This window comes from Atractosteus spatula, chromosome 9 (genome assembly GCF_055471065.1).
Source record: "Atractosteus spatula isolate fAtrSpa1 chromosome 9, fAtrSpa1.hap1, whole genome shotgun sequence".
In the NCBI taxonomy this organism is placed as follows: Eukaryota; Metazoa; Chordata; class Actinopteri; order Semionotiformes; family Lepisosteidae; genus Atractosteus; species Atractosteus spatula.
In genome coordinates, this window is record NC_142714.1 from 42,588,195 (window position 1) to 42,601,250 (window position 13,056).

The 13,056-nt window shown below is 40.3% G+C and overlaps 1 protein-coding gene across 1 annotated transcript; it reads right to left on the reverse strand.

Annotated features, from left to right (window-relative positions):
• Positions 1 to 801: 801 nt before the first annotated feature.
• On the reverse strand, positions 802 to 12,192 carry tmem185a (transmembrane protein 185A). Its single transcript, XM_088924777.1, has 7 exons — positions 12,027 to 12,192; positions 10,900 to 11,076; positions 8,500 to 8,707; positions 7,987 to 8,070; positions 6,560 to 6,736; positions 5,166 to 5,289; positions 802 to 4,638 (listed from the first exon to the last, which is right to left on the reverse strand). The coding sequence occupies exons 1-7, from the start codon at positions 12,062 to 12,064 to the stop codon at positions 4,394 to 4,396; spliced, it is 1,053 nt and encodes a 350-aa protein (XP_088780903.1). The 5' UTR covers positions 12,065 to 12,192; the 3' UTR covers positions 802 to 4,393.
• Positions 12,193 to 13,056: the final 864 nt, after the last annotated feature.

Below are 13,056 nucleotides of genomic sequence, written 5' to 3' on the forward strand. Positions count from 1 at the left end.
GGAGACATCACATCACCCACCACTGCAGTGCAGCCCTGACCTGGGTGAAGGAAGATGCTGGGAACAAAAACGTGACGCTCGAGATCACGGGAAGGTGCTTTGCAATGTTTACAACATATAAAGAAATGAAAGTAAGGCAAGAGCTCTTAAACCCATTACCACGTCTGAAGCACCTTCATCTGTGGAAGATTCAGCAACATGGGCTTTCCAACTATGTACTTGCATCAAACTCTGCTCCCATTCGACTGCTGGGCGTATGGTATTGTATGGGCTGCTGCACTCATAGACTACACTTTGGGTCTACGACCCTGGCCTTATGGACCTGTACTCCTGCTGCTTTTTATAGCCTAGAAGGTACGGTAACGCCTCTTAATCAGGCAACCGATTGATCCAATGCCATCTTTCAGAGCTCAGATGAAATGAAAATCAGGAAATGTTGAAACTCTGCAGGATAGCATTGCAGATGCAGATGAATTTAAAATAATAATAAACTTTATTTTATATAGCACCTTTAAAGCGCTTTACAGAATGACAACAATAAATAAAAAGAATACACTAGATAAAACACAATTACAATATATAAAGGAGACCGTGGATGGTGGTACTAAGAAAAGCAGGGGGGTGAACCAGTTAAGGCTTTTCTAAAGAAGATGGTTTTGAGTCTGGATTTGAAGGAGTTTAAAGAAGGTGACTCTCTGATATCCTTGGGGAGAGAGTTCCACAGCTTGGGGGCATAACAGGAGACGGCCCTGTCACCCTTCGTATGCAGACTAGGTTGCAGAATTTATGCAGATTAGGTTAGGAATATGGTATTTTTATTAGTTACAACTTCAAAAAATGTACAGATTAAGGATGTAATATTTACAATACATACTTTAAAGTTTGCCATTAGAACACAGATTTACACTTACAGAGTGTACATTAAAGAACCACCAGATCAGTAAAACACAAAAATTGGTCCAACCCAATAAAAGAAACAGTACACACTTTCCACCTCCTCTCAGGCCAGCTGAGAGTCTTCACCATAATATCACATAATATAATAGTCCTCGCCATAATATACATCATTCACAACTGATCCACCACTCTGGGTAACAAAAAATAATCCTGTTGTGCTGCTGAACAATCCTTCTGTTGAGAAACATTCTGTCAAGTAGGAAAAGGACTTAACAGCAATCCTACTGGACGGAACAATACAGATTTTATAAAACTTGGGAACTTTAGACAGAAAAAAGCATTGCGGTTAGTTACATTTGTCCACACGGAAGGATTAAAGACATTTTACCAATCTGTGGAAGCAAGGAGTGATTTTGAACAGAAATAAGCATCAGTGTAACAGCGTTCGACAACCTTCATAAAATTCTGTACTCGTTAAAAAAATACCTGTGTGATACAAGAAACCTCAGAACTTTAAAAAGGACGGCACTAGAAGCAGGCTGCCAGTTTGTGCTTGTATAAGGTTTAGAAGGAGTGGATAGCTGTGACAACTGTACAGCTGGAGAGAGGCTTCAGTGTATCAACAAAGATACAGAATGTGGGGACTTGTGAGTAGCTAAGCCATTAAAGAAGCTTCAAGCGCTGGCAGCAGATTCGATCCCAGAAGTCATGTCATTAGATGCCAGGCCAGGGTTCCTTGTGCCCTCCAGAGTGTCTGTAGGTCACTGAAACACCAGAGATGGAAGAATACCTCCTCCTTGATATTAACCCACCTGTGTATTGCAGAGGAGCCCATTACAAGCTAACAGATAAACTACTAGGTGGGTGAGAGGGAGGCCGTCTGCACCTCATCACAACCCTAGTGTGGCAACAGGGGCCGCTGGAAGTTAAGAGACAATTAGCCAGCCCAAATTGCACTAAGGTATTTGTCTCTTTTTGTCAAAGAATGTTTTGAGGGCTTCACAACCAGTAAAGGTGGACCACAGACAGTACCACCGGAGACAGTTGACAAGTCCAGACTGCAGATGAAAATAAACGTAATTTCCAAATTTGGATGAGACTTACATGATGCCACCCTTTAAAATAAAAGGACTGGCTCATATTCAGTAGGGATGTAAAGTTTGGTAAATAATACATTATTTCACGGAACTCTTACAGTAGAGTTAGTCTGACCTGTAACTTGAACCGTAAGGCGGCTGCTTATAGTTCACAGACCTCTTTCTCAAGGATGGACAAATTAATTCAAGATGGTTAAACTAAAATGCTCTCAGAAAAATAAACATTTGTTTCTGTTTTTGTTATAAATGGATTTTCTCATATGAATGGAATTGCTGCTCATTATACTACACATCTATCATATTTCACTGCATTATCATTACTACCAAGCTAAACGTAAAGAATGGACTGCCATTCTATCTCACTTCCTTTTATTTATAGAGCAATTTTCATGCTAAGGGATTCTAATGTGCTTTAATAGGACAGGATCCATTTCATTCATCACTGAAGTTCAGCTCCACCTGAACAGCCATTTTGCACCAGAAGCCGGATTACACAGTAGACTAGGTGGAGAAGTGAGAAATTGCTTCATCAGTTGAATTTTGCAGGAGCTTTAGGAAGGTCAGATTGTATAAGCAGAGAATTTATGTACCAGCAGCCTCATGGAACACTAGCTTAGGTTAAAGGAAGAAATTGCCTCACCAGTTTTATTTAATCCAGTATTTAACCAGATAAGTCTAAAGAACAAATTCTCTCTGCAGTAATTTACGTGGCACACGTTACTCAACGTTCCAAGAACAGCACTACACCAGAGATTAAACACCACTAGTAGCTGAGCTGCTACTAGCTGAATTAAAGGGGAACTCTTGGGTGTCCAGATTCCATGGTGGAATTTTGCCATTGCACCAGGGTCAACACGTCTAGTCTTACAAACAGTACCATAGCTTTCTGACAGACCAGTTTAACCTTTCTTCCAAGGGACAGCACCTCCTATAGTACAATGTACCCAACTTAGCACTGGTTTGGAAATTCTGGTGCATAAGGAAGAGTGTGACCTACTGGTCCACCAACACCACTCCCAGTGACCAGGCCTAGTCCTGCTTAGCTTCTGGAATCTGACCAGATAAGGTGGCAATGAATCTGTCCACAGAGTCTCTAGTGAAGCTTTAAGGAACACTTAACAAAAGGTTGGTTTCCTTAAAAAGTGCTACTTTGTACGTGGAAATGGAGATAGTTTTGCTCAACCATGTAACTGAAAATTAGCAAATATTTTTTCAACTCCACATTTCTAAGTTTTCATATTAAACTAATTCAACAACTTATAAGTTCCAAATACAATTATTTGTGTAAATGTTTAGTTTTGGGCCTTTTAAACCTTGATATAAAGCAAAAGTTAAAAATAAGCTGTTTATTTACATTTCTGAAAATTGCCCTATTTGTTCTCATGTAGGTCCTCCTGTTTAACAACCTTATTAGTGACGTCTGCATAGGCTGGACTCTTTTACAGCGAGGATTTTAGGTACACTATTTTCTGAGGCTACTGACTGATAAAGATTTAACAAGACAAACACAAAAATGTGAAGTAATGTTAACAGAAGGGAGTTACAAAAAACACAAAACCAAACCCAGCTGATTCTCACTTTTTTAAATTTAAAACTTCAACACTGTAAAAAAAGTTGGAAGCTCTAAATCAAGGTCTCCTATTTAAGTTGAAAAAAGTGAATCACTGAATCATGAAACATTAGCTCTTCAATATTTTCGCAAAGCAAAAAGGGGAAACAATGAAAACATCTTAACGCACAGAAATTTATACAGATGCCTGTGCAGGCAGATGCCAAACTATGAACATGTGAACTTTACATATGAAAGTTTACTTGTAGAAACTATTTTGGGTGTATAGAACTTGAGGAATAGGTTTTAATTCAAATGCTACACGAACATTTGAGAATTTCCATGTACAACCTATAAAAAATTAGAACGAACTGAAGTGGGCAGAGGTAATTAAAGTAGCTCTACCACAGTCTCCACTGATGAGACCTGGAATAACATGACTTCTCCTTTGTTCTTTCATGAGCTCTCCCAAAATTCATCTAGGCTCCATTTGGGATGGAGTCTATCATTTGGGATTTGAAGTTGTCACACACTCTCACAACTGATAACAGACAAGAAGTAAAAATGTTCTTACATAAATATTGGCTAACCAGTGACTTAACACACAGACATGCCACTTTCTTGCTGTCCCACTGGCAATTGAGGACTTTCCATCACTTACTGTAGCTGTTAATATAAAAGAGGATTAAAATACCCAAGCTTTATGCTTCTTCATTTTATGAACACCGAGACCATCAGACTTGTATGGCTCCAGCGGCTCTCAGCTAAGTAAATTTTGAGATGAATAATCCCACAGCCAGGCAGGCTCCATTTGATCATCCCATCACGAGATTCCAAACCCGTGTGCTCATTAGTCCGGCATGTCGATGCAAAGTTTGGGAGGTGGCACAAAATATTTGCCCGGGCTCTGGGTGATAACCACACCAGTCTTTTTGCGGAACATGGGTGCAATTTTGGGAGGTTCTGGTGTTGGAGTCTCCTCCGATTCTTCCGTGTCCTCATGGTGGAGGTCATAGGAGATATTTCCATATTCCCTAAGAAAGGGAAAGATCTCCAGGAGGAACTGGCAAAAATCCTTACGGATCCCAAACCACCCTACGAACAAAATGTCACGGTTAATGAAAATGATCATGTTCATCAATAAAAAGCTTACTCACTGAGCAACCAAAAGAACATTTTTCAGCACATAAAACATACTTATTTATTAAATATGTTAGCATACATATCACATTTAGACTAATCCAAAAATAAATAATGTACAGTGCATTTATTTTTCACTTCTCAATCAATATGAAACTCTCCAATACCAGGTCACATAAATCAGTCTTTCAAGAATTATTCTAATAGATTTTTAATAAAAAACATTGCTTTTCCTAAATTTAATAAAAATGGATGCTAGCAATGACTGTTGAGCTTACATAAGCAGCAAGTTAAAGAACTGGAAAAAAATCATTAGTAATAAAGAATACCAGTAATGCACTGAGTAATCTAGCTTCTTCCTAGGAATTGTTTCGCCCTACCAAATGCAATTAAAGATGGAAGTATTAAGCGAAGGCAATACATTCATGACACATTCATGACTAGAAATAACATCACCCCTTTAATTTCCCTTGGGTACTTACAGTGATTTCCCCCTTTCTGGCCAAATGTTGTAGCCATCAAAGTAATGAGAGACAGCCACAATGGAACAAACACTGGAACATAACTGAAACTGTTGTGGCCATCCAATCTATGAACCAAAAGAATCTGGAAAAAAAAAGTTTTTGTTCTGAATACACGCACACTTTGAGAATCAAAACATGTCAACCCTCAAAGTCACACTTTAGCCACACCAAATAATGGCAGATGGGGTCATTGAAATTTTAATAATAATAATAATAATTGCTTACACTTATATAGTGCTTTTCTGGACACTCTACTCAAAGCGCTTTACAGGTAATGGGGACTCCCCTCCACCACCACCAATGTGCAGCATCCACCTGGATGATGCGACGGCAGCCATAGTGCGCCAGAACGCTCACCACACATCGGCTATCAGTGGGGAGGAGAGCAGAGTAATGAAGCCAATTCAGAGACAGGGATTATTAGGAGGCCATGTTTGGTAAGGGCCAATGGGAAATTTGGCCAGTACGACGGGGTTACACCCCTACTCTTTTCGAGAAACGCCCTGGGATTTTTAATGACCACAGAGAGTCAGGACCTCGGTTTTACATCTCATCCGAAGGACGGCGCCTGTTTACAGTATATTGTCCCTGTCACTAAACTGGGGCATTAGCACTTTGAGTGGAGTGTCCAGAAAAGCGCTATATAAGTGTAAGCAATTATTATTATTATTAGGACCCACATGGACTGCAGGGTGAGCGTCCCCTGCTGGCCCCACTAACACCTCTTCCAGCAGCAACCTTAGTTTTTCCCAGGAGGTCTCCCATCCAGGTACTGACAAGGCTCACACCCGCTTAGCTTTTGACTATATTAGTTCACCTATGCTTGGCAGGTTTCTCAGATTATTATATAGAGTTTTCTCTAAATAAATTCTTTATTTGATCAAGATAGATTGGGGGAATTTCTCTGTTATTAGCATATTAGCATATTCTGGGAATCCTAGAAATGTCACTATTGCAGGTGTACACAAAAGATTTTTCAGGGTGTGTACAACGTCATTAAGAGAACCATTCAGTGTGTTTGTTTGTTTGTTTTTTCCCCACACAAAAGGATCAGCTGCAAACCCCTTTAAATCTGTAGGCAAATTAGTATTTCATTGCATTTTTTTACTGCAGTGACAGGATCACGAGTCAATTAAACTATAAGACTGTAGATCCTGAATTTCGAATCTGCCTCCTTAATATTGGATGTCCAATATATAAGGGAGGTAGCCTTCATCAGAAGCTGCCGTGTTTTCATTATTTAACACAGCAAAGCTCTTACAGCAGCTCTTGTTTTCTATAGACATGAATTTAAGGCTGTCACAATTTTTTTTAAATTCACTTGTATGTGTAACAGGATTCCAACGGCCTACCTCAAATGTTAGTAATGGCACAACAATAGTCATCCAACTGATCGCCATGGTAATGTGAGTTCTTCTCTGTTCTGCTATGACATCCATGGAGCGCAGGAACAATACGGACCAAACAATATAGTACAGAACCACAAGACAAAGGAATGACATCAGAATCCAGAGAGGGACACAGACAACCTAGGAACAGACATACAATGCAGTTACTTAAGAGTCGTTCTTTGATGCTTTGATGTTGAAAGGACCCTAAGAACACACACAGCCTTTATTTTCATCAGCTGGCTCAGACTTCAGATAAATCTTACTGCAATCACAGTATGACAAGCCAGTATGAGACCTGGTCCTGTCTCTCCACATAATAAAAAATAATATTATGCATTTTTATTCAGAAAACTGTTAAATGAAAACTAGCTTTTATTTCTCTATTCAGTTTTAGTCCTTAATAAAAAAACTGCTAAGATATACTATCATAGTCCTTAGTATTTCTTGGATCCTTTCATGCAGTTTTACCCTAAAGCAAGAATGAAATAACATGCAGTTAACAGAGAAACACAACTGTATAGGTTTTATTTTCAGATGTATAGCCTTCAAGAAACAAACTTAATATCAGATTTATACTTCAAAATATAAAAATATCCCCTTGGTTATGAACAAACCCAATGGCACATAAGTCTGTTTCAGAGATAATACATGAGGCAAGCTTGTGCAGGAGGTTTGGTCATTTTAAAACTGTAAACCAAAGACAAATAATTACCCGTGGTCAAACAGTGTACCATGCAGTGGACAGTTTAACCTTGAGAAATAAGGGCCAGACTACACAGAAATATTTAATATGTTTTATCCCTTTCCTTCAAATGTAGTGACATTCTATTTAACAGTTAATTGAACTTAATTACCTTTCACTATAGCTGATGTGTAAAACTGACTGCATTCCTTCCTAGAAATACTGTCAGGCAGGAGGCTAATGGCTAATGGCTAATGGACTGATGGACTCCATCCCTGAAAAGCTGAACATAGGCAGCCCTCCTGTGAAGTGTAATAATGCTTATTCTACATTGTAGAATGGAGACAACACTTTTTGTAGTTGTAATAAAAAAGAATCCAAGTGAAAAGCAAGTCAAATTGCGACGAGGGAGGAAACTGACTAACTAAATTAATCTGTACACCCAGCAGAGTCAGTGATGGAACTAAAAACAATACTAAACAATACAGCTTAAGTCCCCCAATAAACCTGATGAATAGACAATGTATATCTGTATTATCAATTAATTTCCAGTTCAGGATCTAACAGCATAGTTGGAAGCTAGGAAAAAATATAATGGAAATCACTATTCAGTGTTCTTTTAAAATATACCAAGAGAAACACTCATCTCAGCTAACAAAATGTCTTTCGTAGCAGGTGAAAGGCACAGCTGCAGGATATCTCTTACCAGCCAAGGCCAATTGATGATCTTGTCCAGCTTCAGTGCGATAAATATAAACTGAAGAATATTAACTGAGCACAGGATTTCCAGCTGAAGGCAGAAACAGAAAGAGAGAAACATTAAAATGTAAAATATTAAATAACGCCTATTAATGTAGGATGTTTGTAAGTCAACATGTGAGAACTGCAACAACACTCCAGGCGTCATGTATGGTATTTTCCTGCCACAGAACAAGTGATTACTATTGACATTTATTTCGAGGGCATGGCTGTTTACATTCATTTTCCTTATGCGTCCAAAACTCTTGTTACTTATTTTAGGATAAATAATCTGGATTCTCCTCCACACATCCAGATACGCAATCAAGACAATACTGACTGGCCATGGTCATTTTCATAACGGCACATTAAGACACTAGTCCTTCTAGGTCTGTCTGAATCAAGGATCAGATTAAACCAAGCAGTATAGATCTTTTACGAACACAAAGGAACAGCCCAGGCGCTAGTGACCACTACTGACCTCCAGCGAGCGGTCATGCCGGAAGCCCCAGACACAGGCCGCTACCGACACTGGCGACACGAAGAACAGTGGCATGAAGACCAACAGCCAGAAGTGAGTCCCTCTCTCAATGCGGTCGCACACCAGCACCTCGAACATCAGCAGCAGTAGGTGAATGCCCACTGCGATCAGCATGGCCTTGAACTCCACGCAGGTCTCCCCTTCAGCCCTGCCCGCCAGGAGAGAGAAAGGAAAGCGTCACAGGTGACGTTCAGGTGAAACGGAGAGGAAACAAAACCCAAAAGGAGGCAGAATGAGGCTAATGAACTCCAGTGGGTGGCAGATTAAGATGTTCTTGGTCATCAAGCTCACTCTTACCAACCATTCTTCAAGATCATAAAGCTGATTATGTAGCTAATCTTCATTTTAAATCAACCACTGTCAAGGTTTATGCCTGGACTCCTTTCTGGCTATGGAATCCTTTTATTATCAGAAATGCCAGCAGTCTTTTTTTAAAAAAATCTAAGACAGACATTCACAGCTCAGCTGTGAGGATATGACGTGGTGCCATTTGTTTGTGAAATAGCTCCTTGGAAAGCATCAGCATTAAAACCCACTATAAAATCTGAGCAAAGGCTTTGCAAAAAGTCCAACTCCGAGACAAGTCTTGGTCATAGTAAACGCAAAGCCCGGATTCAAAATGTGGTCTCTGGACTTCTGAGGTTTTGCAGACAAAATCATGTGACTCAACCTGCCGTTGCTGATAATTGTGACCATGCGTGATCAACGTCCCTTGTGACTCATCATGGCCTCAGCTACCACAGCTGAAGTTATGTCTTGGCTACCAAAAGATTGGAGTGCAACACAAAAGGCGATCAGAAGCACTGTCCACTGCAGAGAAATCCTGAGCTCAGCAACAACATGGATTCTAGACCACATTCTCCACCTTCCTGATAATAACGGCATCCGTCTTCATCGTATGCTGAAGCTGTACCGTACAGCTTCTACATAAGTACATACAAATTGCATTTGGCTTTGAAAGTATACTTCTGTTCCTGAGTTCCTAAATAAGGATGTGGAAGAGTAGGACTGAGCAGTCAATACAAGTTCTGCATGAGCACCTTCAGGAATTTTCTACTGTCTTCAATTTTAATACAGAACTGATTTGGCAAACAAAGTGTCTACATTGTTTCCATAGTCAAGCCAAGTTGCCTACCAACTTGCCTGATGATTACTGTAATTTACAGTACTTGCATTTTATACCTCTGAACAAACATGTACTTATTAGAGAAAAAAAAAGAAAACTCTTACTGCTATTAAGTAAAGCCTAGTTAAGTAGCAACTACACTTTTTGTCAGACTTCCTTGTTTACGGTATTGATCTGCCTTTGCCGTTTCTCAGAAACAGCTGACGTGCAAGGTCTGGTAATTTGCTGCATTCTACAACACAACCTGATATAACCATCTTCACAAGCCATGGCAGGCACACTGGCAATGTGAGGTCCAGTGCGGCCAACAAGCTGCAGTCACCTGACCTGTGAGATCATGAGCGCAAGCCTTCACCAGGGTCCAACTTCACTCACTGCAGAGGCTGTAGCTGATATTTTAATCACCTCTACTCAGGAGCTATAGATCATTCCTGTTGTTCTTTTTCAGCATTCTGGAGGCTTGGTTTGATTTGAAAATACATAAATCTAGGAATCACCTACAGCTAGGCAGAGCCTTAGTAATGTTACACACCCTAATCTGTGCTAGAACTCCAGCAGTAACATTCTGATAACATGATGCCCCCCTTCTCCTTGCATTATTTATATATAGTGTCAGACAACTTGTGTTTATTCATTATTTAGGTGATGCTTTTATCCAAGGCACCTTATATCCTAAATCACTGAACAACAACCTTTTACAATCATTAGACAGAGAATTCAACATAAAACACAGCATGCAAAATTAGTGCATTTTCATTATATACAACTCCTTTAAGAACTGCAATGCTATATATTTGCATACTTTTCATTAACAAGTCAAAAGGTCCTTAAGATTAAGTGCTGATGGTTAAACTGCATGTAATTAAACTATTAGGAATAACATGAACACTGTCACCAAAATAATCCACTTCCCTGGCATTTCTGCGCATATTAACACCACTGTTGTGTACTTCACAGAGATCAAATAATACTATTATAATAATATTTTCAAAAACCAGGAGGCCAACAGCACAGGCCAATATCTACATTAAATGGATCTGAGCAACTCTGTTGAAAAAGACCACAACAACAACATGCTTTCTTAAGACCCCAAAAGGGGCAAAAGCAGAAATGTCCCCTCAATTAATGTCGGTCTGGAAGGTTGATGGTACATTTGTTAACTAAGGCAGCTACAATCCCAATCAGAAAGGCAGAGCACGCAGCTGCTAGCTCACCTGTACTGTGGGTTTCGGGCCCACACTCCTGTGCCCACCGACGCACCAATGATGACCATGAGCTTCCAGAGCCATATGGGTGCAAAGACGGCCCAGTAGCTCCACTGGATGATTCCATCGAGCCGGAGGGAGAGCAACACGGAGAACAGCAGCAGGCAGGAGTAGATGAGGAATTTGCTGAAAAGCACAGGGATAGCTAATTCAGACTCTTGTGCCATGAACAACCGGCGACAAACCATCACAGCGCCATTTGACAACCGGCATATTCTTAACTTCACTGTTTTTCTGCCACCATTCTGAATCAAATAAAATTAAATGTGCAAAATTCAAACTGCTTGTGAAACTGGTGAAATGAGGACTACACTAGAAATCACGAGTTTCTGAGTTTTCGATTCTGTTTGTGGCTTATGAGAAATTCCTCTGTGGTAGCGATAATTCTCATAAAATATTGTAAAAAAAAAACATGTTCATTCTCTAGTTTTATCTTGCTACCTAGCACGAAATAAGTGTTATGCGGCGGCAAACGTGTTAAGCGACACAAAATCTGGTTGCATCGGATTAGCAATTGCTGCTGCAAATTTAAAGACCCACTGTAATTTTTAGTAGGCGTTTGTGTTTCCGTGCGGACGGCTTCGAAACAGGAAGAGCACTTCCACAAACTGTAACCACAATATCCAAAACAACACGATATTCAATTAATCTGTTCAGTAGCATTAACGATCGTCACTGAGGCCCATATACTAAGAACGGTCGCAAACAGAAAAGCGGATAAATTGCTGGGTTCACTACTAAATAGTTGGCCTATGTGCTCTATGTTTTGATCTCCACTATTCCCGACTTTGAAGCCGCAGTCTTCGGGTTGCAACATCAACTTTAGTCCGTGGCTTTCGGGCATAACTCCTCCGCTGAAGTACTTTATAATCTTTCAATGAAAACAAACTCTCACTAGATAACACAATCAACCCGGAAAAACAAAACTACATCATGAATTTGCATTTTGCTTTAAAATACAGGTTAAAACAAGTGAAAGCTATTTTAGTTTAACACGAGGCCTGTTACCCCATCAGTAACTATAACGCCATGTTTAGGGGTTCGCATGAACAAGAACAGCGTTCAATTCTCTTTACCTGGGATTAAAATCTTGGAAGAGTCCCCTCAGATTCATGGTGGAGACTTTCTTGCTCTAAATCATCGTTTTCTTGTGAGTCTCACTCAGAAGGCTTCCGCCCTGCTCTCTCAGTCCCCTCCCCGGCGCAGCAGAGAGAGAGGCGGGCAGGCAACAGCGACACCTGCGCGCCCTGCTGGAGAGGTGCGCTCCGCCCGTCTGCGAACACCCCAAAACACAGGTTGGCACTGTTTTCTGCAAAACGGGGGGACCCCATTTTGATCAACCGCTTCTGATAAAAGGGGGGCAGTAGCTCCAGATTAAAGCAAATAAATATGGCAACTGCAAAAAAACTGCCGAATTAATTTATTAAAATGAGACCCGAACCGCCGGCTCAAGATTCTGTCTGTACACGTTTGTTAATAAAGCCACTGGAGTCAGCGTTAAAAACGACCCCCCCTCCCAGACGATAATATTAACCGTAAAATAGTTGGGACAACTTCCCGTTACCCATCTTTTAAAACTAGAATCCATTCAAGGGGCCCTTTATTCTATACTGAGCACCTAAACAAAATTATTCGTGTATGTACAGTTTTAAGAAACAAAAGTGCAAATATATGTATATTTCTGATATGGCCATGGTACACTCAGATGACTTTAAATGTTTCAGAAGCATCAGCCTGTTCCTAGTTGGCATTTACTGTAGATCATGAGGCGGTTTAATCTGTTGAAGGTAAATTAGAAAGATGTCAGATGTCAGAGGTGTCCCTACCATCTGATATCCGAGATAAAATAAAAAACAAACCCTGAAGCACTATCTGGCCCTAAACTGACTGTGACCACAGCCTGGTGGTCTGACCTGTCTGGTCTGACACACAGAAACCACTTTGCCGAGGAAGGTCAGACACTTAGGTTTAATATACTACCTGCCCGGAGTATGGCTGTCCTTCACAGCCTGAGTGTGCAGGGGCTGAGAGACCGAGATACCGAGACACCGAGATGAATTGAATTTATACACTGGGTAGATGGGTCTGTTTAGTTTTTCTGATTCA

Excerpts from the sequence above, each read along its gene's own strand:
- tmem185a (XM_088924777.1), bottom strand. The coding sequence starts at position 12,064 with ATGAATCTGAGGGGACTCTTCCAAGATTTTAATCCCAG. Across the intron at positions 8,708-10,899 it reads GCCCGAAACCCACAGTACAG|GGCTGAAGGGGAGACCTGCG; the intron begins GTGAGCTAGCAG and ends CCTGGCGGGCAG. Across the intron at positions 8,071-8,499 it reads GGCATGACCGCTCGCTGGAG|CTGGAAATCCTGTGCTCAGT; the intron begins GTCAGTAGTGGT and ends TTCTGCCTTCAG.